The sequence below is a fragment of the Triturus cristatus genome, chromosome 2_1 (genome assembly GCF_964204655.1).
Source record: "Triturus cristatus chromosome 2_1, aTriCri1.1, whole genome shotgun sequence".
NCBI lineage: Eukaryota > Metazoa > Chordata > Amphibia > Caudata > Salamandridae > Triturus > Triturus cristatus.
The window spans coordinates 1,005,111,885-1,005,139,657 of NC_140581.1; the positions used below are offsets into that span (position 1 = coordinate 1,005,111,885).

General features: G+C 48.2%; 1 protein-coding gene across 1 annotated transcript; it reads left to right on the plus strand.

Annotated features, from left to right (window-relative positions):
- The first annotated feature begins 48 nt into the window (after positions 1-48).
- Positions 49-27,549, plus strand: LOC146866228 (uncharacterized). Its single transcript, XM_085640477.1, has 2 exons — positions 49-1,270; positions 26,915-27,549. Exons 1-2 carry the CDS (start codon positions 64-66, stop codon positions 27,547-27,549), a joined length of 1,842 nt encoding a protein of 613 aa, XP_085496603.1. The 5' UTR covers positions 49-63.
- The last annotated feature ends 224 nt before the right edge of the window (positions 27,550-27,773 follow it).

Below are 27,773 nucleotides of genomic sequence, written 5' to 3' on the forward strand. Positions count from 1 at the left end.
GAGTTCAAAGAAGATTTGAGCTCTTTTATTAATTCCTCAGTGGAGACTGCGGTCGAAGCTTCTATGAAGCGTTTTTCCAAGACTATGGAGAACTCTCTCTTAAGTATAATGACCAAAGCAATGGCCCAATCTGCGGGGGATAGCAGAAAACTTACAGTGGTACACTCCAAGGTTTCTTCTTTGGCGTCAAGAGTGGTTGGTGAGTCTTCCTCACATATGACAGAGGACGTGGTTCCTCCCAGGCCTCCTGTTCAGGAGGGGTTAAAAAGTTTATCTGGTAAACGTAAGGTTAAGTCCAACAACCCGGAGGTACCACAGAAATTGGTCATTTCAACAATTCACGACACAGATGATGATATGGATGACGCCACTGACCTTGATGATATTTTTGATATCGTGAGTCCTTCATCCCCTCCTAAGAAATTGAAACTGGACGCTTTTGCGTCGGAGCCGCTGCTGGATCCTGAAGGTACCCCTCTCTTTGACCCGGCTTCTATCAGGCATCCTAATTCTACCGAATGGTTCCCTATTGACCATGTCGGAGAGTATATAACCTCCAGACTTCGTCTCCCTTTAGACAAAACTGTCCGGGCTAAATTAAAGTCCGAGTGTCCTAAGCCCTCTCTCCCTTCTCACATAACTTCTACCCCTGCCATTGATCAACCTCTCCTCACTTTCTTCTCGAAGTTTGGCAAGGACCCGCGCAAAGGCGTGGATAAAGCTTGGTCCTCCTGCCAAGACAAACTGCTTGATTTGGTGGGACCACTGGCCCGCATCTTTGATTTAGCTGAAACAGCTCGTCTGGATGGGACAGACCTTAACCCAGAGGAGATTTCGCTGTGGGTCCAACGCGCTTTTTGTCTCCTGGGAAACACTAATGCGGCCTTGACTCATGAGCGCCGCAAGGGTCTCTTAATAAAGTTAGATCCCAAGCTTGCCAACCTTGCCCCCCTAGATCCTGGCGTCAAGGCTGATGGTCTTCTCTTTGGAGATTCGTTAGTAAAGGACTTAAGTCGGTTTGTCACCACCTTTGCCTCCTTGGACAAGGCGCAGCAGTCCATCAAGAAGGTCTTTCCTTCTCGGGTTTTTGGCAGGGCCGGAAGAGGCAGGAGCCGCTCTACCGGCCGTGGTTTCCAGTCCCAAGGCTCCCGTGGTGCCTTCAACTCCAACCAGCAGGATTTCAAGCCCCAGTTTTACCCCCAACGAGGTCGAGGTTACAGGGGCAGGGGCCAACGTGGCTTCCGCCACAACAACAACAACTCCCAACAAGGTGAGTGCAGTTATTCCTGTGGGGGGTCGTTTAGCCCTTTTTCTTCACAGATGGCAGACTCTCACTGCGGATCCATGGGTTCTCGACACCGTCCAGGGTTATCGTATCGAGCTTTACGCTCCTCCTTTTCAACATGTTCTTCCTTCCCCTCTAGTGTTCTCAACAGAAATGTCACTGCTGGTCACCTCGGAAATACAGGCCCTTCTCTCCAAAAGGGCTATTCTAGTTTCCCCATTCGATCCCTCCGGCTTCCTCAGCACTCTTTTTCTCGTTCAAAAGAAAAACAAAAAGATAAGACCGGTGATCAATCTCAGATTCTTCAATCAGTTCGTGGCTTATCGCCACTTCAAAATGGAGACGATTCTTCACTTGCGAGACACTTTGCGTCTAAACGATTGGATGGTCCGCATAGATCTCCAAGACGCTTATCTTTCTATTCCTATTCACGAATCGCACACAAAGTTCCTCCAATTTCAATGGCAAAACGTCACTTATCGTTTTCAATCTCTGCCCTTCGGTCTTTCTTCAGCACCCTGGTGCTTCACAAAGGTAATGAGACCGGTCGTAGCTTATCTACGATCTCTGGGAATCAGACTCATCATTTATCTCGACGACATTCTCCTCATGAATCTAGACAAATCGGCATTATTGAACGATCTCAACACTACACGTTCTCTTCTTCTCGAATTGGGGTTTCTCCTCAATTTAGAAAAGTCCTCTCTCATCCCGACTCAGAGCATGGAGTTTCTGGGGTTCCGCATAGATTCCCCCCTGGCTTCCCTGTTTCTTCCTCAATCCAAGATCTCCACAATTCAAACGGAGATTTCCCAGGCTCTGCGCCGTCCACTCATTTCTCTCAGAACCCTTGCGAGAATAGTCGGCCTTTTATCAGCCTCCATTCAGGCTATCTTCCCAGGTCCCCTCCATTATCGCGCTCTTCAGCGCCTAAAGATCAGGCATCTTCGGCAAGGTCTCGCTTACTCCGATCAAATAGAATTAGATCTCGAATCTCACCTGGAACTGCAATGGTGGTTAAACCACTTGGAGGCTTGGAACGGCCGAACCATCTTCGCTTCCGCCCCAGATCTTGTATTAGAATCCGATGCAAGTCTGACGGGTTGGGGCGCCCGTTGTGGACCAATATCGACTGGCGGTACATGGTCAAAAGAGGAGTCCAAATTGCACATCAACTGTTTAGAGATGCTTGCAGGTTCCTTTGCAATCCAGAGTCTGGCAAAAGACAGAGTAAGTTGTACCATCCTTCTACGCATGGACAATGTTTCTGCGGTTCGTTATATAAACCATCTCGGTGGCACAAAATCGAAGGCTCTAGCAGATCTGGCAAAAAGCCTTTGGGAGTTTTGCCTTTCCAACAGACTTTCGCTCTCTGCGGAATATCTCCCAGGAGATCTCAACGCTGTGGCCGACTGGCATTCTCGCTTCCTCCGGGATTCCAGCGACTGGAAGCTTCTTCCCTCCGTGTTTCTCTCCCTCTCTCAGTTGTGGGGTCCTTTCTCAGTAGACCTTTTTGCTTCCCGTCTCAATTCCCAGTTGCCTCATTTCTTCAGTTGGCGTCCGGATCCTTTGGCTCTGGCGACCGATGCCTTCCTCCAAGATTGGTCCCTTCACCTCAATTATGCCTTTCCTCCTTTTCTGTTGATCAACAGGGTTTTATCGCAGGTGCGTCGCCAAATGACATCTCTGGTAATAATAACTCCCTTTTGGCAGTCCAAGATTTGGTTCCCGTCTCTCCTGGAATTGGCGGTAGACTTCCCCGTCCTTCTTTCTCCTTTCCCCAATCTTCTCTCGGACCCTCAGGGCAACCCCCATCCTTTAATGGTCAACCAGTCTCTGACGTTGTCCACCTGGAAAATTTCCAGCCTTCCTCTTCTGATTTCGTCATTTCACAGGAAGCTTCAGTCTTTATTAGTCGAGCATGGGCCCCTGGCACCTCCAAGGCTTACAAGTCCGCCTGGTCTCTTTGGTCAAGCTGGTGTCCTCCTTTGGCTAAGTATTCTAGTTTATGGGATGTCAATTTGGTTTTGCAATTGTTTTCTACCTGGCCTGATAACTCTGCTCTTTCATTAAAAATGATCTCAGCTAAACTTACTATGTTATTATGTTTAATTTCCATTAAACGAGTATCTGATGTGAAGGCCTTAGATGTTTCTTCTAGACAATTTACTCCTACTGGTGTAATGTTTCATATTCATAAACGTACCAAGACAAATTTACAGTCTGTGTTCTATCCCTATTTTCCCTCCAATCCCAAATTGTGTGTAGGCCAATGTTTAAAAGTTTATGAAAGTAAGACCTCTGCTCTCAGGACTTCCTCCAGCTCCCAACTCCTTATTTCCTTTCGTAAACCCTTTCATCCTGTTTCTGCTGCTACCTTGGCCCGTTGGGTTCGTTGGGTCATGTCCCTGGCAGGTATTGACGTCTCCGTTTTCGGAGCTCATTCCACTAGAGGAGCCATGGCTTCTAAAGCCTTTTGGGCTGGCTCCCGTCTGGAGGATATCCTGAAGTCAGCAGATTGGTCTAATGATTCAGTGTTCCGTACATTTTATTGCAAACCTGTTCTTACTGCTTCTTCTATGGTGGTTGATATGCTTTAAACAAGCATAATAGGAGCCTCCGGTCTTGCCATAAAATGTAGATTTTCCTAATAATTTATGACGGAAAGTCTTAATTTTATTAAAGACACGGAGGCGAGTATTATCCCGCCACAACACTTCTAACTGGTGTTCTCCCTCCCCACAGGAACTCCAGCGCTGCCACCGGCATCATCCTGAGGTCCTCATGGATTCTATCAAGATCATTCCTTCTGATACGGCACCTTCTGTCCTTGGACTGGATCTTCTCTCCGACTCTCCTCTGGTGGTCTTCGGAAAAGAACTTTTTACGTGGACTTTGACTTTTTGCATTTTGTTCTCTGTTTCTCCTTTATTTTTCCATACTCTATGATTGCTCGCATAAGAAAAGAGGGCTGTTTGCAGTCACGATACACCTTATACTATTATCTATGATGTGATTGGTCAGTATTTGCCTCTTTGTTTCCCATTGGCTGGTAGTTGTTTCTCCAAGCCTTCTGGGAAGAGTAGTTTTATCTTGCTGCTATTGGAATAAAGCAAGAAAAGAAAGCATAATACTCGCCTCCGTGTCTTTAATAAAATTAAGACTTTCCGTCATAAATTATTAGGAAAATCTACATTTTCCATCTGTATCCAGTAGGGCTATAAAGCAGAAGCTACTGGGGAATCCTTTGGGCCTTTCTTGTAGATGTGACGCAGAATCGTCCCTTTCCATGAGGGTAATACCGACCTTGAGGGTTTAACCATATTAAATGTCGGGGATAAAATGAGCCCCCAATTTTTTGGGTTGAGTTTTGTTACGGCTCCAAGAATTCCATTCGGGCAGATGCCAGTGTATTACTACAGGGACTGATTTGTTTCTTTATCTCTTTAAGATTAAGCCTTAAATAAGATCTATCCTGCACACACTTCAGTGGTGAGCCAACCTTGTCCACTGCTCAATATAAGGAGCTTATATATTGATCCGATTTATTGTATGGAATTTAATAGTCGCATCCTCTCTTCATGGTTTTTGCACCCTTTTCACCAATAGACCAAAATTCCCGGCTATTTCATGTATGTATTGCTTGATGCAACTCCGCCCATTTACAGTCCCGTTCTCTAATTGCAGTATTCCTAATTCCCCTTGTTAAAATAGCCTTCAGCTTTTTTATAGCCAAACCTTTGTCCTTACTGTGTTCTGATTTCATGAGGTGCCTTAATTCCTTTCCAAATCTTATTTTGTGTTGCTTTATTTTGCACTGTATTGGGTATGTATGCTTTTCTTTTCGGGAATTTATCATTTTCCTGACTGCTAAGAAATCAGAAATTTGGGCCGAAAGATCTATAAACAAATCTATACCCAGCCTGGATTCGACTGAATATGATTTTATCACAGAGGAGAAATTAAGAAAAAAGTTTGAACCCAAATGTTTTGTGCGAAATGATTAACATCACCATTTCAGAGTATCCTTTTCTCTCTGGTTACTATAACATCCTCCTTGCCCAGACATTTGTCCATTTGAAATTCCCCTGCCTGGATACTCAAGTTGACATGCTGGGGATTATGATCGCTCTCTAGTCTAGGTATTATTCTGATGTCCAAAAGGTTGCTAAAGTCAGTTGCATGAAAAAACATATAGTCATCAGTTGCATGAAGAAACATATAGTCAAAAACAGATGTTTTACTTATCTTAAAAGTTGATTTGGCTTGTTGATAGTTCAGATGGTTTTCATTTAAATGGCATAGCCCTAAATTCATAAACGTGGCGCTAATGATTCTTTCCACACTTTGAGTTTCCAGTCTTTCACAATCCGGCAGGGGACTGTCATGTGTTGATCTAGGGAGTACCCCCAAGGAGCTTTTCCGCTGGCCTGGTACAGAGAATTGTTTCAAATCAGCATTCAGAACAACCTTATCACCTGGGATTAAACATATCAATGTTTCAACCTCCTCCAAAAATGATGCTGCTCTCTTCCTGTCCCGGACATCTGAGGGTAGGATGTAAGCATTAATTAAGTAGAGTTGAACACTTTGGGGTCCATTAGGATGGTGGGCGGACTACAGTCTGCCCGCCACCCTAGCGGTGCTGGGAACGGCCGCCAGTGGTGCGCCGGTCCCGCACCGCCAATTAGGATGCGATCGCCACCGTCACATCCAGCATATAACCCAGCCATTTGCACGCGCAGTGGTGGGCGCCCTCCCTGCGCCGGAGTCGCGCCAGAGTCCTGCCCGTCTGCGCTCGTCCGCGCTTCGGCAGGGCTAGGGCAGGCCACGTAGGAGGTTGATCATGCTTGCGGTGAGTTATCTATGCAGTTTCAGGAACAGGGTGAGTGGATGTGTGCATGGAGCTCTTGACCCTCTTTCCGGCCCTGTGCAGTGCGCTGGGTGCAGGTTTGAGCTCCCATTGTCCATGCCTATTAGGGCTTTACAGCCCCCACCAAGTGTTATTAACACTGTAAACCGTCCTCCTGTCTCTCACAGGCAAACTACTTTTAAAATATTTCATCTAAATGTGAGGTCGTTAGTCTGTCACTATCTAGATGTTTTTACTTTACTTACTGATGAAAGACCGGATATATTTTTTTTAACGGAAACTTGGTTACATGACAATGCTACGGCGGCGATAAATCTTGCCTTGCCTACGGACTATACTATGTATACTTTACACCGTAATTCGAGAGGTGGAGGGATTGCGGTCGTGGTAAGGACATGTTATCCCTGTGTATGGAATGCTGTAAGTATAGCGGGTTGTGAAAGTGCTCACTTCGCTATCTCGATGACCTCTCAATTCACCTTTTCTGGTCTGGTTATTTACAGACCCCCTGGTCCTGACGATGTCTTTCGGACAGCCCTTCCAGAGGTGGTCTCCTCTCTAGCCCTTAGATCAGCAAATTTTAGCATAATAGGTGATCTTAATCTCCATATGGATGCGCCTCAATCCTCTGCGGTGTGCAGTTTTCTCACAGATCTTGAGGCATTACGACTACATCAGCTAATTTGCGGTCAAACTCATGTAGGGGGTCATACCTTGGACCCCTTCTTGACAAATCTGGATAATGCAAAAGCACTGCCACCTAAGCCGATAATCTGGACAGATCACTATTTGATTGATATCCGGATTACTTCGACCATTTCTCCTTTCAGAAGTACCACACCTGTCGTTTTTAAACGACCTTGGAGGAATTTGAATCTGTAGGATTTTCATCAGCTTTTACTACAACATCCACCAGAACATCCTACTGATGTTACCTCCGGGTATGATTACTTTTGCAAATGGTTGACCCAGGCCTTAGACATCTTAATACCAGCAGGCTGGAGTAAGACCAGGCCTGGCCACTCTAGCCCATGGTACGATGAATCCCTTAGGCTCCTCAAGGTCACCTGTAAAAGGGCAGAAAGAGCCTGGCGCAAGGCATATGACCCTATCCTTAAACAGGGTTATCAGGCCAGCATTAAGTTATATCATCGAGCTATTTGCAAAGCACGGGCTTCTTTCTACTCCTCAGAATTCAAGAACTGTGCTAACCCAACCAAATTAATCTTTAAGGTTCTCAAAGATTTAACCAATAGGAAAACCGTTGTGTTGGGGAATGGCTCTCAGGCTCATTGTGAAGAACTAGCGTCTTTTTTTGTGGAAAAAGTGGATGCGATTTACAGATCCTTTCCCTCCTCTACCACATCCATTAACAATGTAGAATCTATGTATACTATCTCTAGTCCATTGTGCCATCTCAGGAAGAATTTGATTCCCTAGTGGTGAAGGGCAAATCGGGTTCTCCGATGGACCCTCTGAGACCTGCACAATTTAGGGAATCCGCTGAGATCTGTCTTCCGTTTCTTCGCAATCTCATCAGGTTATCTCTTAGTTCTGGGACGGTACCTATAAAATGGAAGCAAGCCATGGTTATGCCGATATTGAAAAAGTCTACTTTAGACAAAACAAAACCAGAAAATTACCGACCCATCTCTTTGCTTCCATGGGTCTCTAAGATTGCTGAGGCTCATGTTAATAATATTCTATCTGGTCATCTTTTAAACACAGGTATCCTTCATCCCTCCCAGAATGGCTTCAGAGCAGGCCATAGCACTGAGACAGCTTTGGTGGCTATGGTTGAGCATCTACGAAGACTGTTAGACTCTGGACAGACGGCGGCACTGATCCTTTTGGATCTTAGTGCCGCTTTCGACACTGTTTCCCACTCGATTCTGCTCCAGAGATTAAGAGAAGCCGGAGTGGAGGGTACTGCTTTAGACTGTTTTCGTTCATTTTTGGCTGAGCGTACCTTTAAAGTGTGTACATCCCCCTATGAATCTTCTCCTCGCCTTATTTCCCAAGGAGTTCCGCAGGGTTCGGCACTCAGTCCGACCCTGTTTAACTTGTATGTGAGACCGCTGATGGGGGTTGCCAATAAATGGGGCCTAACCATGGTGTCATACGCTGATGACACTCAATTAGCGGTCGCACTAAATGGGAATACTGCTTGAATGCCTCCAATTTTCAGAGAGCCCTTAGGGAGGTGGCAAGCTGGATGACCGATAACCGTCTCCAACTTAATGCCACTAAAACTGAAGTTTTGGTGTTGGGCAAAGAAGCTCACCTTTGGGGAGACGATTGGTGGCCGTCAGAACTTGGCCAAACTCCTATTCCGGTAACCCAGGTGAAGAATCTTGGGGTTCTGCTTGACGCCAACTTATCATTTACCCCTCACACAAAAAAAGTGGCGGGTACCTGTTTTGGTGTTCTTCAGAGCCTTAGGCCTATTTTTAAATTTTTCGACGCCTCGACTAGGCAACTTATAGTTCAGGCCATGATTCTCTCTAGATTAGATTATGCCAGCGCACTTTTATTGGGCACCAACCAAGCAGAGCTCACACGCCTTCAGCGTGTGCAAAATGCGGCCGCTCGAATGTTGATTGGTTTGCCTAAGTTTAGCTCAGTCAGGCGTCCCATTTCTGATCTTCATTGGTTGCCCGTTAGGCAGAGGATAAAGTTCAAAGTATTGTGCCTGGTTTTTAAAATTCTGAAGTTTGCCTCTCCTCCTATTTTAGCTCAGACCATCTCCTACTACACCCCTGCTAGAACACTACGTTCAACGGGTCAATTCCTGGTTAAGGTTCCCCGTTTTAAAAAAGCCAGAATGGGCGGCCGTTCATTTGGGGTTTTGGCAGCGAGCCTCTGGAACACACTGCCTGTTAGCATCCGTTCTATTTCTGACTTGCTGCCTTTCAGAAAAGCTGTGAAAACTTTTTTGTTTCCTTTGGTTTAGTGGTCGTGGTTGGTACTATATATCTGGTGTTATGTTGCTCGTCCTTTTATAGCGCCGGGACGCCGCTTGGCTGTGGCATCTGTGCGCTTTATAAATATAAAATAACATAACATAACATATACAACATTGTGGCGGGTGGTGCTGTGAGCAGCACCAGCCACAATGTAGTAAATGCATGCTGTGCATTGGCATGCACAACGTGACAGGCACCGTGCGGTGCCTGCCACCTTGTGTATGCCAAAGTAGGGGGGTACCATGGGTACCCCCAAGTGCATCCCCCCACCCACCGGGGGCCCGCAACGGGCCCCCAAAGTAAACACTGCATGCCTTTCCATGGCGAAGTCTATGCCATGGAAAGGCATTAAACCGCCAACATCATAATATGGATGGCGGTGACCATTGTCTACCGGCAGAAAAGCGGCAGACGGTCTTTCCATCCACCGCGGTACCCCCCCGCCATGCTAATGGGGTGGGGATAAAAGGACGTCCGGTGGGGTGTTTTGGTGGACGGATCGCCACCGCCCTGCCCGCCATGCTAATGGGCCCCGTTGTATCGTATTTTACTCATACTGCAAATATATTTTTAGATTCATGATAAGTTCCGTAATTCAATATTCCTGAGCTGCCTCGCAGTAATATTGCTAACACACCACTAGGTCTCCCCATATGCTTTTTATTGCTAAAATGTCTAAAGATATGTAGTTTTGAAAACTCTTCTCTGTTATCTTCCAAGTTCGGGAAAGAAAATGGCCGACATTTGGGTTGTGAATGCGGAGGGTCGGCCGAGGCCGCCTGCACGGCTACTCCTTTTTACTCTACCCATCCACTCCTGTTTCAACTTTTCTGACTTGTGTTGTGAGAGGTGTGTTTCGTGTAAAATAGCAATGGCAGGGGGTTTTGAGGCCAGATATTAAACTACCTTTTTTCTCTTGCTGTAATGAGACATCCCCTTGACATTCTACAATATTAGTTGGAGGGCTCTTGGCCATGTCCGTACCACCATATTTATGCTTGACTTGCCTCACTCGGCAAGTGATGATAAAAAGAAAAGTGGGGGATGGAAGGGGTGGGTTGTGTGGCAAGATGGCAAGGGTGAGTTCTTATGGGGTGTGTCCTACATTTCACAGGTAGTCATGTGTGAACTGTTTGAACCCCTTCTTAGTTGATGTCTTCTATTTCTGGAGCCTTAATAATCACAGACACTCTCAGTGGTGAGTAGGGAAATAAAGGTCAAATGGAAATTGGAAATCTGTACGTATTATTAGTATTAGGAATATTATAGGAGAAAACTTCAGTGTGGCACCTATTATACGAACACAACTGCTGGAGTACAGGACTCTTTAGAAGTGATTAACTACCTTTCAAATGCTAACAAACTACTTTGAACTGTTGAGCTATCCTCCCAGCTCTCAGCTTACACTGCATCCTTACACCAGCCACGCAATCACCCCCTCCTCTAGTGGCAGTCAGTATGACTGAAATCTATAACATTGATATCATGGCTAAGTAGCCTAGCACTGAACTTTCTTGCAGTCTCTATGAACAATGTCAGATTGTCTAGCAATATATCTCCTGTTCCCAACCCAGGCATTGTAAACAGTATGATATCAAGGGTCGCCAACTGGACACATTTTTATCATTTGTCCATTTCCTGAGAATAGAACCCCTTTTCCCTTGATCGGCTGGTGTGTGATCCATGGCTCAGGCTTTCAAAGGGGAGCGGAATTTTTCTCTGTCTTGTAGTGGCCATTTTGATGACTCCTTTAGTTCCCTTTCTTCCCATCTCTTGGTTACTGCAACCAGTCTCTGGTGTTCTGATGCTAGTCCCCTTGTTGTTCCATAGGTTTTATACTCCCAGAGGCCATCTGTGAAGACATATGTTTTGAATCTTCTGGCCAGGTCTATGTCCTTGGTGTTGTATCAGGTCCATGTCATGGGTTTCCCATCTTGCCAGAAATTGTTCTAGGTCCTCTGGTTTAGTGAACTCCCTGTGCTGGTAATTGATTGTGATCAACACCGCAGACGGTTCTAGCAATCCATATCGTATGTCTCGTTACTTGAGCAAGGGCCGTATAGCTAGGAATTGTTTCTGCTTAATCATTGTGTCCTGTTAATTGCTTGCTGCTGTGAATATCTTTGCATCATCATCAATGAATGGGCCATTATGCTGTTTTGCAGCACTTACCTGGGCTGTTGATGATGCATGAAGCATGCAATAATCGGCCTGGGTGTCATTTGATTATGTTAACTTATTAAACAGATTCTATGGACTATATTGGGTTCCAAAGGTGGGGGTGAAAGTTAGGCCTGTGATCTCCATTAAGAGGGTTGTTACAAAGCTGAATATGTTCTCAACCTCTGCCTTTTCAAGGACACCTAGGAAGCGTACATTATTCCTCCAGTTTCTGTCCTCCATCTCCACAAGCCTTGCATGCACTCTCCATAGTTCTTGACCTCGGTCTGGGCCTCTATTGATAGCGTCCATTAGGTGTTAAAGGCCCCAACTCTCCCGTCTGTTATATCAAGTCGGGATTGAAATGTTTCAAGGTCCACCTTGGTTTGTACATAGGTCATTTCACCCATCAGGGTTGCCAAATTAATGTTAGACATCTTTTCTGGGGGCACGTTCGGCTTCTTTGCAACTGCCTGCGAAAAAAAGAAGCTGATGCAATGTTTCCCCTTGGGCATCTGTCTGTCGAGAGCCAAGGTGAAATGGAGGGAGTAGGATAACAGTGAGACCCGGAGAGGTGTGGGAGTATAGGGCATGGCAATGAGCCTCCTTTTCTTATTGTGTAGGGGCCCCTAGGAGTGTAGATAGTCAGTCCAACGTAACGGGCCAGTGAATGTTTGATCACTACATTTTATTTCCATGTAGCCCCAGAGACGCAAGGTTGCGTCAACAATATAATTGAGTGCCTTCTCCTTGCCATGTGAGTCCTTTGGCAGCTGCATAGCTGGTCTTTACTTTTCTTGTCTAATGCAAAAGGTAAATGTTTCACTTTAAATGAAGGTATTGCGCACTACTACTTATGCCCCTGCGCCTAAGACATTCAATAGAAGTCATAGGTTTTATTGCCTCCTCCTCTCTGTGACCCCATTAGGGCATATGGCTAATGTGCATGGATTTAGGATGGGCAGCGCAGAGAAGGATCGGGCCCCCTTGCTCTGGATGTGACGCAATAAGCGGTCTCCCATGAGGGAGAGGGGGAAAGAGGAATTCATGCAGTGTCAGAAGGTGCCCTTCTTTTCTTCCCTTTTGGAGAGTCAAAGCTGTTTTTGCTTTTATTTTCCCATCTCTTTTCTTCCCCATTCTGCCCTTTGTGGTTCTACAGCAGTTGCTACATTGTGTATGTCTCGGGTCCTGCCATCGTGTCTAGCCGTCTCCCAATTTTCTGATGGCAAGAGGCACCCAGTCCCACCTCTGTTCTTGGTGTTGCTATTCTGCTCTCAAGGTGTTGGACCAGGTCCTGGTATGTCGACGTGAGGTGGCTGGTACATCTGACAGTCCTTGGCGTGCAGGGTACACTGTTACTCCAGGTCTGTGTTTGCAGCCTCCAGTCTGATGCTGCTATACCAGGGAAGTCACTTTTGCCAGGAGACCTCCTGTTCTTGATCACCTTGTTCCATCGGTCTCTGGGCCACACAATATCTCGGGGAGGTGTAATTCAGGATACCAAGGCTACCAGGAGCTTCACATGGAGTTAGCAATCTTGAGTGTGGCCAAGCTCCTCCTTCCACCTATCCAGTATTAATGTGTACACATACGCAAAGATCATGGTATCATTCATGATCAAGGATTAGAGCTAAGATAGTGATTAGTTTTAAGGCCTGTTGGATGAATGAGCAATTTGTAAAACCTAGAAACCAAATCATTCAAATCATTTATGCGCTATATTTTGAAATTACACTGGAACTTGACTTGCAAATGTGGGCATGCCCACATTCAATTCCAGAAGAATGTTTTCGGTATACTCAGGCGGCTGATGTTCAAATCTGAATTGTTTAAATATGGATAACAGCATGTTTGCAGTAAAAGTATTCCTCAAAACACCAGTCAGGTTCATGTTAGGATGAGAGGACAAAATGGGTGTAAGGATCTCGAGCACTAAAGGGTTAATTGACACCTACGGTGGTTTTCGGTTGACCCAGTGGTTTGAAAGTAACCCTTGACTGGTTTCCATGCACAGATGAATTACCCCAGTGAGCAGATCGCATAAAAAGTAGCAATAATGTTAAAACTTTGTTTGGAAAAAGTCAGCGTCAGCGTGAAATAGAAGGACTAGTTCAATAAGATATTTTTAGGTTGGAGAGCATATTAGAACAAATCGAAGCTCCTTAGATGCAATTAATGAGAAGACAGTCCTCTCCAAACTACCAACGACTGCAAACGAATTACTACACTGAACTAATAGTTTATATAAGTTTGAACAGCGAATTCTGAATCTAACGCTTTGGTACACTCTCGAAATAATATGGTTGTATCATTGTGGGTGAAAGTGATTACGCATTGATGACGATGTTGTAGTGGTCTCTAACCTATCCTGCATTGAGTTAACAAGACCTCTACAATGGTGCATAATACATTGCAGTTAATACATAGGTAACCATGTGCTACATCTTAATGTTTCCTATACCTAGCTATGCGAGACGTGTTATTTTATTAATTTTTTAAGAAGCCAGCATTAATGCCTTCAGAATTTTTCAATGCAACATTAGTGCCCATTAATGGAGTAGCAGACAAAAAAGTATTCATGTAATGATATCAGTAGTAAATATGATAGGAAATAAGCTATTTCATTTTAAAGAAGTACTGAATTTAAGTCACCAATAACAGAATGAAAGCAAGCTAGAACCATAAACACCTGGGAAAGAGTATTGCTTGTTACTGTATGTTGTACTTTATTTATGTTTTATTTTTATCAGCATTTGCATAGTGTGTTTTACCATTAGTTTGACACTGTCATGGTTTCTTAATCTAAATGTCCTTTTTGTACAGTTCTTGAATTACCATCCATATGTTGTTTGTTTGTGTTTGGTTACGTGTGGTTAGTAGAGATTTGATAAATGCCCATTAATGAGTGATGCTGGTTAAAGTGAGGGTGGACTTAGTTTGATTCTGTTAAAGGTCTTTGTAGTGCGTTATGTGTACGGATGGGTGTACTAATGGACTTTGCCATTTTTGGTGAGTGGGGTAGTTGAATGACAATTTCCAAGCCAGACTGCTTTCTAGGCAGCATAGCTAGGCAGGTAAACAGATATGAGCTGATGTGAGTATGTAAGGGTATGTTTTGTTTATAGTCACGTATCTCAATTGTTCTAAGATGTACAGAAGCATGGTCCAGTGATGGTGTGCTGTAAAGTTAGCAGTGCTTTGACAACTATATGTCATGTGTGCTCTATTGTGTTCATGAGAGTGTTAGACCTGTATAGAGTGAAATATTTTGGAAAAAATCTAATTATGAGCATGAGTAGAAAGGTGCTGTGCAGTGAATATTGTTGGATAAAGGTGGAGAGTGCTGTGGAATACCGCAGCAGCCCAGCTTGCCTTCTCTGTGCTGGATGTACCTTAGATATCGTGTTCAATATGTTCTGTTGGATGGTAGTGTGGGGTGTGTTATGGTGGTAGCCAATTAAGATCCACATTTTAACTCTGGCACTAATTCTGCTTCGGACACAAAACCCTGCTTACATTTGCCTGCACATTTTTGCCAGGTAAATCCTGGTTTAGGTTTTGCGGACAAATAGTGCACATAACAGGATCTGTACGCCTCAGCACAGGGAAAAATACGTCCAATTAGCATGTTATTAGTTATTCTGGGATCCAACCATCTGAACGCTGCGGTACTTGTGCTCCCACTTATTACAAAACCCCAAGGATGCACAATTACTGCACTGAATTTGAGTCAGAGTTAGGATGAGGTTCTACATTGCAAATCACAGATTTGTTGGTTGTATTTGAGGTGATATGTCTAATAAAAATGTATATTTGTTGATACTTGGGACATTACCTTCATTCTGCTTGGTGGCAGGTGTTTTGATCTTCTTGCATGTTTATAGACATATCCATAACTAGAATATGCTCCCACATCTTTATTAGCTGTATCTTTATTTCACTCCCTCCAGGATCAGACTTGAATTTCATTATGCTGGAGCCACTAGTTAATATTAACTCACTGAGGTAGCGTCTCTATAAAGTACATGTAGAATGTGATATCTAAATAAGCTGCATAAATAATTTGGCTCACTGAAATCAGGTCTAATGATTCTATAGTTACTACACCACTGATTAATGCTAGAGTTTGTACTCGTCTGGTCACAAAATTGCTTCACACATCAATGATGTGGAATGTCATTTTCCTTTACTATATAGAGTGACTTGTAACGTTAGTTTGTTTGTGTATCAGGAGCCAGTGGGGGGCTCCCTCAGGTGCATTGTGATGTGAATTCTGTATGGGAGTTTGAGGATTAGTCTGGCTGCCGAGTTCTGAATGGTTTGTAGTCTTCTAGTGAGTTGCTTGGTGATCTTGCCGTAGAGAGTGTTCCCATAGCCCAACTTGCTGGTGATTAGCATACTGGTGTCAGTTGTTCTAGAATTGCTTGGGGGTCATTTAAAGATCTTACTCAGCATCCTCAGTGTCTGAAAGCAGGATGCAGTTATGGTATTGACTTATGTGGTTATGTCCAATTTGCTGTTGATCAATATTCCAAGATTCCTGGTGCAGGTGCTGGGTGTCGGTCCAAGTTCATCAGGACACTATTTGAAGACCTATGGTGAGGTGTTCTTGCCGATGTTCACTACATATGCCTTGTTGGTGTTGGGCTTAAGACGGTTGGCTTTCATCCAGTTAGCAAATTCAATCAGGCAGGAGATGAAGTTGTTTCTTGTGTTGGGGGTCCTGTCTGAGAGGAAGAGTATGAGTCTTCTGCATAGGTGAGGATGTTGATGACATATGCGCGGATGAGGTTGGTTAGAGGGATCATGTATGCATTGAAGAGGGTTGAGCTGAGCGATGAACCTTGAGGCACTCCACAAATGAGTTTGCAGGTTTCTGAAGAGTAAGGTGCAGGCTGACAACTTGTGTTATATCAAGGAGCAGATCCAGTAGAGAGCGGGCTCTTGGATGCCAATCTTGTGCAGGCGCCAGATAAGGATGGGGTGTGAGACTGTATCAAATGCTGCTGAGAGATCAGGGAGAATGAGGACTGTCATGTTTCCTCTGTTAAAGATCACGTGCATGAGACCTGTGTTGGCGATGAGTTCTCTTTCAGTCGTGTGGTTGGGCCAAAATACGGACTGCATGGCATCAAGGAGCTGGTGGTCGGTGAGGCATTGGTTGGTTAGTTTCTCAAAGACCTTTGCCAGGTATGGTAGGATGGAGATGGGTCTGTAGTTGGAAAGCATGGCTGGGTCACGAGATGGTTTCTTTTTTTTTTTTTTTTTTTTTTTTGGGCTTGGTTTTCTTTTTTTTTTTTTCTTTTTTTTTTTTTTTTCGAAACCGTTTATTGCAATCTCAAATATATACAGGTACGGGCCTACAACCTTCCGGCCGGCCGCTAAAATGACAGGAATAAATGACATATATACAATAAGGCACTTGGCGTTACAGAGACGCTAAAGCAGGAGGTATCAGCAACGTGGGCCACATGACTCTGAGCCCACAATACGGTCTCGTTTTATACAACACAACAACATAGAACCACACCCGCAAGGCAACCCGAGAGCGACAATGACAACATACGCTCCTCAAATGGGGGGACCCCAACCATACACTAAAATCGAAGGAGGGGAAGGGGAATAGGTCTGGGACTGGGAAAACTCTGTGCCCGGGATTGAGGGAGGGGGTCATCTAGGGGGACGGAGCTGGTGAAGCGGGAGGCAACAATGGCGGCTCGCAAATACCCCCGCGGTAGGCGTTCCAGGGGCCCCACACCTTCAGCCACGCCCCAGGCTTACCCCGCGCCACATACACCACCTTCTCCCGGAACATACACCAATCCATGTGTTCTTTCCAGGCCGACACTGCCGGGGGCCTCTGGGATCCCCACAGTTGAGCGATGTCACGTTTAGCAATCATATAACCCAGCGTCACCCATCGCGTCTGCGGAACCGAGTAGTCGGTCGGTTCCCACACATTCAGCAGGCATCTCCTCGCTTCAGGCACCAGCACGACATGCGTAACCGCTCGCAGGACCTCATGCACACCACGCCAGAATCGCTCCACCCTCGGACATTCCCACAGAATATGTAAAAAGGTCGCCAATGCACCGCACCCACGCTTACACAGTCCATCCTCGGCATAGCCCATACGCAGAAGCCCCGGCCCCGTCACGTACACCCGGTGAAGTATCTTAAGCTGGACGAAGCGAAGGCGAGCCGGGATGGCCACCTCCTTCGGGGAGGCCACCGCGGAAATCCAGTCCTCGTCGTCCAGCTCCAACCCATCGGCAACCCAAGCCTCGCGGAGCCCAGTCAGTAAGCCCGAGCGGTCATTAATCAACTTCTTGTAGATGAGGGAGATCGTGCTGTCCGGAACGTGGCCGTCTAGCACTCTATCCTCCAGTGGGGAGGACTCCGGAATGGCGGCCACGTCTGGGAAGACAGAGCCCAGTGCGTGACGGACCTGCAGGTATCGAAAGTATTCACTGCCCTGCAGCTGAAACTCCGCCTGTAGTGTCTCGAAAGTTTTGAATCCTCCCCTCGTCCAGAGGTCCCCCACTGTACTAATGCCTATCGTGTCCCACCTATCGAAGCCCTTCGAGGTCCATAGGGAGCCCAACCTCTCAGACGCATACAACGGTGACGCCCGGGTCAAACGGTCCTTCCATCCCATAGCTGCATTGGCCGCGTGCCATACACGTACCATGACACGCGTGGGTCCCGTCAGGCGGGAGTCGGGCACGCTAGTGTAGAGCGCTCGATTGTAATCGCCACCGGGCAGGAGCATCTTGTCCATTTCAAATGCCGGGTTTAAGGCGGGCCCGTAGAGGCCGTGATTAATTGCAGCTAATTGGGAGGCCCAGTAATACCGCTTAATATCCGGGAGGGCAATCCCTCCGTCATACCACGGGAGCGTCAACTTTGCCAGGGCTATACGCGGCCTCCCGTCCCAGAACAGGCGGCGCTGCAAACTCTCCACCTCACGAAAGTAACGCGCCGGGACCAGGTCCATCGAGTTCTGGAGGGCGTACAGAAAGCGCGGTAACGACATCATCTTGAACAATGCCGCCCGGCCGAGCGACGAAAGCGGCAAGCGCCGCCAGCGCGCGACGTCCTCCTTCAAGCGCTGGAGGGGGGGAAGCAAATTCCGCTCGTAGCGGGCCACTGGGTCCAGCGTAATATAGACGCCCAGGTAACGAAACCCCTGCGAGGCAATCTGGATCGAGCAGCCCCGCGGGAGAACAGGAGCCTTCCCGGAAAGCACATAGACACAGGATTTAGCCCAGTTGATGACAAGACCTGAGTTACGGCCGAAGGAGCGCAGAACATCGACCAGGACAATCAGTGATTTACGCGGGGAGGCTAAGTACAACAGGATGTCATCGGCGTAGAGGGACACGCGGTCCTCATACTCAGGGGTCCAACGGAGACCACGGATAGAGGGGTGCCACCGCAGCCATTCCGCCAGGGGTTCCAAGGCCAGTGCAAACAGGAGCGGCGACAGGGGGCAACCCTGTCGCGTGCCCCGTCCCAGCACGAATGGGACCGAGACTCGACCATTCACCACCACCTGCGCCAATGGGTCAGAGTACAACAATTTGACCCAGCTGATGAATCCCGGGCCAAATCCAAATTTCGCCAACATCGCCCAGATGTACGGCCACTCGAGCGTGTCAAACGCCATGGTGGCGTCCAAGGACGCCAAGATGGCCGGCTCCCGCATGAAGGGAACACGCGCGAGCACCCCGTGCAAGCGCCGCAGGTTAAGGGCCGTGTTGCGATGGGGGATAAAGCCGGACTGGTCTTGGTGGACCAGATCGCCCACCACGCCGACCAGCCGGTTGGCAAGCACCTTGGCGAGGATTTTAGGCTCCGCATTCAAGAGCGAGATCGGCCGATAGGATGTAACCCGGTCCCGCGGTCTCCCCTCCTTGTGGATAACCACGATGGTAGCTAGACGCTGGTCCGGCGGGAGGGAGCCCCGCGAGTGGGCCGCAAGGAACATCGCGCGGAGGTGAGGTGCCAGTACATCCGGTCGCAGCTTGTACAATTCGATAGGAAGGCCATTCGGGCCCATGGCCTTGCCCGAGGCGACCGAGCGTATGGCGAGGGCGATTTCATCCGAGGTGGGAGCGGCATCCAACGAATCCCTGTCCTCCACTGAAAGCGAGGGCAGCGCGATGTCCCGCAGCAGGGCATGGGAATCCTCCTCCGAGCAGGGAGAGACCGGAGAATATACCTCGCGGAAATGATCCGCGAAGCAAGAAACAATGCCTTCCGGCTCAGTAATTCGTACACCATCCATCCTCTCAATCAGCGGGACCACACGACTAGCTCTCTCCTTCTTATCCAACCACGCAATCAGTTTGCCAGCCTTATCACCCACATCGTACAGTCGCCCCTGTTGCTCTCTGCGAAGGCCCCTGGCCGCCTCCGTGACGAGGGCCCTATAGGCCGCCTGTTTAAGGTGTAGAACATGCAGCGCCGCGTCAGTCACCCCACTCCCCAGACCACCCTCCAATTCAGTAATTTCGGCCTCCACCCGGGTCACCTCCTCCTGTGCGCGTCTGCGGGCATGGGAGATAAAGGAGAGGGCCTCCCCTCTGAGAACTGTTTTAAAGGCTTCCCACAGGGAGATAGCCGACGGAACGGACCCCACATTCTCCTCGAAATACCGTTGCAATGATTTAATCAGATCAGAACGAATAGTGGGGTCACGCAGGTACCAAGCATTGATTGGGGCTACCCTGCCCTCTCCCCTCGGGAAGACACCCAAGTGCAGTAGGAGCGGGGAATGATCCGAAATACCCCGCGCCAGATGGCGCACCTCTCCCACCCTCCCAGCATAAGCCGCAGGGACAAGGACATAATCAAGCCGCGAGAGGCTACCATGGGCACCCGAATGGAAGGTGTACTGCAGCTGGGTGGGATGCTTTAAACGCCAGCAGTCCACCAATCCCAGTGTGTCTAAAAGGCCCGCTAACCACGCCTGTGCCCGGGGGAGGTCCCTAGGGGGATGACGATCCATAGTCCCAGAAGCCACCGCATTGAAATCCCCCCCAACCACCAGAAGCCCCCCCGGGAGGTCAAGGAGGAGGCGCCCCAGATCTGCAAAGGTGGTGGACTGTAGCCCCGGTGGGACGTACACAGAGACAAAGACAACTACCTTGCCCTCCATCCTCCCCACCAAGACAGTGTAGCGTCCCCTCTCATCATGGCGCACCTCGTCTATTTCCAACGGGAGCGAGTTCTTCACCATGATGCCCACCCCCCGCGAGCCCGACGTGAAGCCCGAGTGGGCCACCAAGCGATAGCCACGCCGATTCATGGCACAAAAGGAATTACCAATAAGGTGTGTCTCCTGCAGAAAGACCACATCAGGCGAAATCCGTTTCAGATACTGCAGGACCACACCCCGCTTGATCCTATCACCCAGTCCGTTAACATTCCAGGACAACAATGTCAAATCCCTACCCCCTATCACATAACAAGGCCATCAGTTGTCCCCCCCAGAGCATCTCAAAAACAACAATACAATAACGGGTTTGCCTTGCGGTAAAAAAGAACCACACCCCACCCCAACCCACCCAACCCAACAGAACTCCCCCCACCCTGCACCCCTGCATGAGCCCAAACAGCCCCCCCAAAGTGCAGTGTGCCTGTCGCCCCATAGATAAGAAAACTAACTAGTCCCCCAGAGGAGGAGGGAGATCCCCCAAGAGACCCCACATGACCTCCACAGGAGGGGAACTTACCCTAACAGTCAATAGTGACAACAACGCAGTCCAGAGCAAGGCCTACCATTAGTCCCTCAGTCCTGATCCGGCGGGCCCTCCCCACCAACCGCACCCCCCCCACCCCCCCGGCCCCGATCTCCGGGCAAAGTGTCTAGCCAGTCCCCGGCCACCTCGGGTCGGTCAAAAAGGTGCGTGTGGCCATCCACCTCCACTCTCAGCTTAGCTGGAAAAAGCATCGCATATTTGAGATTCAGGTCCCTTAGGCGACGTTTAACACCAAGAAAGCTCAGCCTCTGCTTTTGGACTGCCGGAGTGAAGTCAGGATAGAAATTGATGTCCATATTGTCAAGTTTGACCGGCCCTTGTAGCCTGGAAGTCTGTAGGATGGCGTCTCTATCCCGAAAATTGAAGATCCGGGCGATGAGAGGCCTCGGAGGGGCTCCAACCTTAGGCCTACCCCCGGGGACCCTGTGGGCACGCTCCACTGCAAAGAATTTACTCAGCCCCCGAGGCCGGAGATGGGTGAGAACCAGGTCCTCCACAAATAGATCCGCCGCCTCTGCCTCGCGTCCCTCCGGCACCCCGATAATGCGAACGTTGTTCCTCCGGGCCCGACCCTCGGAATCCTCCAGCCGACGATTCATCAGGGCGCTCGCCTGGCCAAGCCTGCGCACCTCCTGTTGGAGGGCCGCCACGTCCGTTGTGAGGCCCGTGGTAGAGTGGGCCAAAGAGTCGACCCGGTCGTTGGTTTTAGACAAATCAGCCCTCACGAGGCCCACGTCCACGAGGACCGAGTCAATCTTCTGGGCCAGAGTGTCGAAGCGCTGGTCCACCGAGGCCTTCATCTCGGCGATGGCGCCCATGACGTCTCGGAGGGTCAGGTCCGTGGGCAGAGCGGAGGCATCAGTCGGGCCCGTAGGGGACCTACGCGGCGCCTCTGGGGATCCCTTCTGTAGGGTGTAGCGGTCCATACTGTTGGATTGCTGGGCCGCGCCACGGCGGGTCGATTTTATCTTAGCCCGATCGCCATCTTGTTTTGTGGACATGGTTTCGATCCCCAAGACGAGTCAGTCTCCTCAAGAAAAGGGGGGGGCCGACAATCCAGTTCAAGGGGTCCAGGGGGGAGCGACCACCGCTCCGCAGGACGGACCGCAGCTGGCGGACCGGCAGGGCACCCCAGCGAGACCACACCACCGCACACCGCCCCGCAACCCAACCTCGCCTGGCAGCAAGGAGGGCGCAAAAGCGAAAGTGAAAGTGCAGGGTACGCGAGTCACCCAGCCTTGCCCGCCGCTGTTGTTCACTTTGTGTCCGGATCGCCCCACAACTCCAGTACGGGGGGCCCGTGTGGAGAAGGCCGCAAACCTCAATCGATACTCCTGCCGGTGTCCGAGGTCCGATTGAAAAACGGAAAACGGGCGTCACCTCTGCTCGGGCTCACAAACACAGTCCCCTCATCTGGGACAGGATTCTGTCAGGATTTATGCAGGAGGTCGCGGAGGTCCTCGGGAGCCTCGCACCTACGCGGCCATCTTGGTTGCGCGCTAGGCTCCTCACGAGATGGTTTCTTGAGCGTGGGCATGATGGTGACATGTTTTTGTGTGACCAGGAATGTGGACAAGTTGATGGAAGCATTAAGGATGGGCTTTAGGGCTTCTCTGATTGGTAGGAGTCCTTTGGTCAAGGCATGGTAAGGGCAACAGCCAGATGAGGCCCCCAAGTGGTGGTCTTCATAGTAACACTGATTTCAATGGTGTTGACGGTGAGCCACAAGGTCAAGATTGATTATCCAGGTTATTCTTGAGCCATGATAGGAAGTTGAGTTGTGATGGTGAAGGAATCTAGTCGAAGGTTGAAATTGCTGTATATGGAGATGATTTTATTACAGAAGAATGTCTGAGAGCTTGTTTCAAAGAACTTGTGAGGGAGTTATGTTGCTGGAGGGAGCAGGAGACACAGTGAAATCTTTGATGATGGCAAATATTTCATTGCAGCTGTTAGGGACAGCATCGGTGCGATCTGCAAGAGCTGTGTGCTTGTCATTCTTAGGGCTGATTTGAAGATGCCTTTACCTATGATGTCTTAACCTGTTCTCCGTTTGCGCTCCAGTGCTTGCAGTGGCATTCCAACAGCCTTAGTTTCTGCGTACCAGCTGGCTTGGGTTATACTTTTGCTATTGGGTTCCGTTTGAGGGGATCCAGGGTATCAGTGCATGCAGTGGTCCAGCTGTTGAGGTTTTTGATGGCTTTTGGCAAGTTGCTGGTGTACTCAGGCCAGGGCGTGGAAAGGGCAGAAGCCGACTCCTCTTCTATGATGCTTTCCCAGCTGCAGCAGGTGGCCCCGGTGGTGGTAGGTCTGTGGTAGTGGGGGATGGGCATGCTGAAACTGACGAGGGTGTGATCTGTCCAGGTCATAGTTGCTGGCTTGTGGACTGGGATGTTGATTGAGTAGAAAATGGGATCCAATAGGTGTCCAGCGGTGTGGTTGGGATCAGTAATATGCTGGGTGAAGCCAAGGTTTCTGAGATTTTTTAGCAAGCTCTAGAGTTTGGGTTGGTGCGGTCTTCTAAGAGAAAGTTAAAGTGTCCAAAGAGGATGAAGGTGCTAGCATTGATGATGAGAGATATGATGATGTGTGTGATTTCCCTGAGGAAATTTGTCTGGGGTCCTGGTACTCTGTATACAAGGATTACGCCCAGAGAGAAGTTGTCTGTGATGCTTATCTGGAATTTGAGGTGTTCAATGTAGCTGGTGGGGGGACCTTGTAGGTGGGGCAGTTGATGGTATATTTTAATTTGATGGTGAGTCTACCTCCGGGCTTGTGCTGACGGTCTTTCCTAACAATTTTATAGCCAGCAGAGATGGCTGTAGTGATGTATGGTGAAGAGATTGGGTTCGCCATTTTCCCATGAAAAATAGCATGTCCAGAGCGTGGTTGTGCAGTAAGTCCTGTATCTTCATGGTGGGTTTGGTTACCAAGTCAATGTTGAGCAGCATGCATGCATGTGCGACATGTTGTGCGGTGGTGTCCAGTCTGTATGAGCGGGTGGCTGGTATATGTGATTGTGAGCGAGTGGATGCTGTTGGTGCAGGAGTGGTATGTGTATGATGTGGGAGAGTGCAAGAGAACTTGAAGGAGGTGCATGTGAATGCTACTTCTGTGTTGAGTGGTGCAGTGTGCCAGTTGTGCACCAAGCTGTGGCTGGGGTTGAGAGCACAGAGGAGCGTGTTTGGGTAGCAGTCAGTAGGCAGAAAACAAGGGTTTCTGGTGTTGGACGCGGTCCAGTTGCAGATGGGCACACATCATCTTGCCATTGGTGCACTTACGGTGTACCAGTAGGCATTGCAGTATCCATTAAGTATGTCAATCAAGGCAGGAGGAGTGCAGGGTGCCATGGGTGCAGAACCAGTGATGTCTCTTCCTCTGCAGATGGATGACCATAAATTCAGTGATGTCACATCTTGTGCTAATGTGTGATGAGAAATTAAGTCCGCTTACTTGTCTTTTTCCTTTAAAGATGGTTTTGGCAGATAACCAGAGATAACACGTCTCTTGCAGATAGATGATTGGAAATCCAGTGATGTCACTTCCTCTGCAGATGGGTTCTGGGAAATTAAGTCCTTTTGCTTAGCTTCATCTTTTAAACACAGTGTTTGTGGGAAGCCAGAGATGTCACTTCCTGTGCAGATGTCTGATGGAAAAATCATTATGAAAGTATATTTGACTAGCTAAATAATTGTCCACTATCGTCAGAATGTTTTTACGTTTGTGTTGTATGTGGAGTGAAAATCACTAATAGTGAATCAAATATGATCTGTTTTCATCTAAAGCCACTGCAATTTAATAAACTGTTGTTAAAATGTTGATTTTGTGTTACTAACCCTTTGTGATTAAAATAAATGTTGCTGTGATGAGTGTGAGATTTGTCTGTGTAACACCTGACAAAGAATTTGATATTGCAAAACAGCGCAATTATTGTAAAAAGTATAATTTTAACTAAGTCAGCTCCTTCGAGCTCGATTGAATATCTTAATCAAACTCTTTAGAACTGACAAATTTCTCTTAGTTGAAATATGCTTTTCCCAGTAGTAGGCTGGTCTGATGATGTGGTCGACTTATGCATCCATTAGTGTTGTGTTGTGTGTTTGGTCTGATGGTCGCATGTTCCAATCCCAGCAGGTCCTCTCATTCTTCACAGGGTGATAAGATGAGTACCATTGGGTAACAATAAACATCTGTTATTCAGAGTCAAGATACCATTACCTGTGAACTTGTTTTATCCTACTGAATGGTATGAGACCCCAGATGAATTTGAGATAGAATAAAAGTCAACGATTGGTTATTGGAAGAACTGACAAGCGATTATGAGTAACATGCGAAGTTAAACTCTTTGCAACTTTGTGTCATTTATTTTTTTAGTTTTCAAGCTTCATGAAGTGCAATTTTAATTTTTAAAGGCGATATAAAGGGTGGTTTGCAACAGTGCAAAAATGATCCCGTAGCTACTCACAGCCATTGGTCGTACAGGATCCATGTACTGCGCGTTCAACGCCTGCTTTAGATTGACAGGACTTGTTGTGTGTGGTGAAATGGATGGTTCACTGGTCTGCAGCTGTGGGGTAACAGCAATTGCACTGCTTATCTGTTGCCACTCAAGGATAAGGCAGCCATGAGGAGAACTACTTCCAATGGGAGCCCATTCCTTCAGCTGGAAGAGCGCCCCTTCTTTGGCAGGACAGCCAGCTTCAGGGAATGGAGAATCAGGTGAAGCTTACTATATCTGTGGGCAAAGCTGAGAAAATTGTGAAGCTGCCGGCTTCACAAAGGGTGAATTTACCCACCTTTGTACAACTTTTCAGGTAAAGTTTACGCTTTGCACATTCAAATTAAAAGCACTCCCTTATGTCTGTTACTGACCTGTGATACGTGAGGCGACCTCCATAGGCTCTTCTTTTTGTTGGACCTGGCACCCACAGAGGCACTGCATGTGCACATGTACAGTAGGATAGAAACACAAGCACACACATACTTCCCATGACACTGTTAGCACTGAGATCAGAATGAGAGCACTCCACAACTAAAATGCAGGAATCCCAATGACCACACCTAAAGGAAATTCACGAACAGCATTTCAGCTGCGCAAAGGCCCACACATGCCTGCGCCTCACTCCATACTGATTGATTGACTCCATACTGGACTGCCAACCAACATATTGGACTGCCAACCAACGTATGCATCTCACATTTAAGCCACTTGCTAAAGTAACAGACTTGATTCTGTATAATGGGCCATTGCCATATGACTATTTCTGTCCATAAAATCTGTATAACATTCTGATGTGTATTCCCCATCAGAGCAGATGATATTACCCCTTGTCAGTAAGTTGCTTCCCTCACCGCACAGCTCTACCTGGTAGCTGTTTCCCCATGGCGCTTCCAGGTTCTTAGTTTGAGGCACCCCTCACCTACAGGCACCCGTCTGTGCCTCATCCCTGGTGATCCATTGGCGAACATCTCTGCTCTGTTGCTGCTCTGCCTTCTGTCTTCTGCTTTCTGCCTTTTTTGCTCCTCTGTTCTTTCTTTTCCACCTTCCTTTTTTCTATTTCTGCTTTCTAGTCACTTTCTCTCTTTGCTCCTTATTTGTGCCTTTTTTCCCTTTCCCTTGCCCTGCTCCTCCCCCACAGCCCCGCCTACCTCCAGCACTATTTACCCGCTTCCCACCTTCCAGCTGTCCGGCCCTCCCCAACACTATTTAATGGTGACCGCTGTGCCAAGGGTGCACCAAAGGCAAGCCCGTCTGTGCCTGTCCACGCCTGGACCACGCGCAGCGCCATCGACCCTGGTCCCTGGACCATCCACCGGTATGACTCCAGCACCCTCCACTCTCTCAAAACCTTACGCTCCATAGTCTGCCACCTCGCTTTGCCGAAGAACAACCAAGGCCCATTCACCTGCCGCACCTGCAACTGCACCTTCGCAGGCCTCTGGACACCAAACCCTCTGACCACACGACCCTCAAGAACCAGACCCGACCACCTCAGATGCATCCTACTCCACACCCGCTCCCTCAAAAGAAACAACGCGCAGATCTGGGACCTGCTTGACTCCATCTCCCCTGACGGCGCCTTCTATACAGAAAATTGGATGAACTCCTGCTCAGCATTGGACATTGCAACCGCCATCCCCGACGGATACAAAATCATCCACAAGGACCACGTGAACCAGCCGGGAGTAGGCATCGCATTCGTACACAAAGACACCCTCCGCCTCACAACCAGCTCCAAAGACCACTCGCCCAACATGGAGCAACTTCATTTCCAGGTCCAGACCAACCTGAATACCACCCTCCACGGCACCCTGGCCTACAGCCCTTCCGGACCCCCTCCCTTCAGCAAAGCCATAACCGACTTCATCGCTCACCACGCTCTTGCCTCAATGAACCACATCCTCCTCAGTAACCTCAATTTCCACCTGGACAACCTCGAAGACCAGAACACCTCATCTCTACTGGAGAACCTCGCCACCATCAGACTCAAACATTGATCACAATGCCAAGCCACTCAGCAGGACACACACTCAACCCCATCTTCTCCGCAAGCAACTACATCTCCATCAGCCACATCTCCGTGGGACACTGGACCGACCACCACTGCAACCACTTTGCCTTCACCAAACCCACCGTACGTCATCATGCCCATTGCAATCCTCGCAGAAGCTAGAACAAGGTCACCGAAGACCAGCTCACCACCTCCCTCAGTAAGACCCCA

Bases quoted from the DNA above. Each gene is read 5' to 3' on its own strand.
- LOC146866228 (XM_085640477.1), top strand. From the start codon at position 64: ATGAAGCGTTTTTCCAAGACTATGGAGAACTCTCTCTTAAGTATAATG. The intron at 1,271-26,914 runs GTGAGTGCAGTT...TACGCTCCATAG, and splicing joins CAACAACAACTCCCAACAAG to TCTGCCACCTCGCTTTGCCG.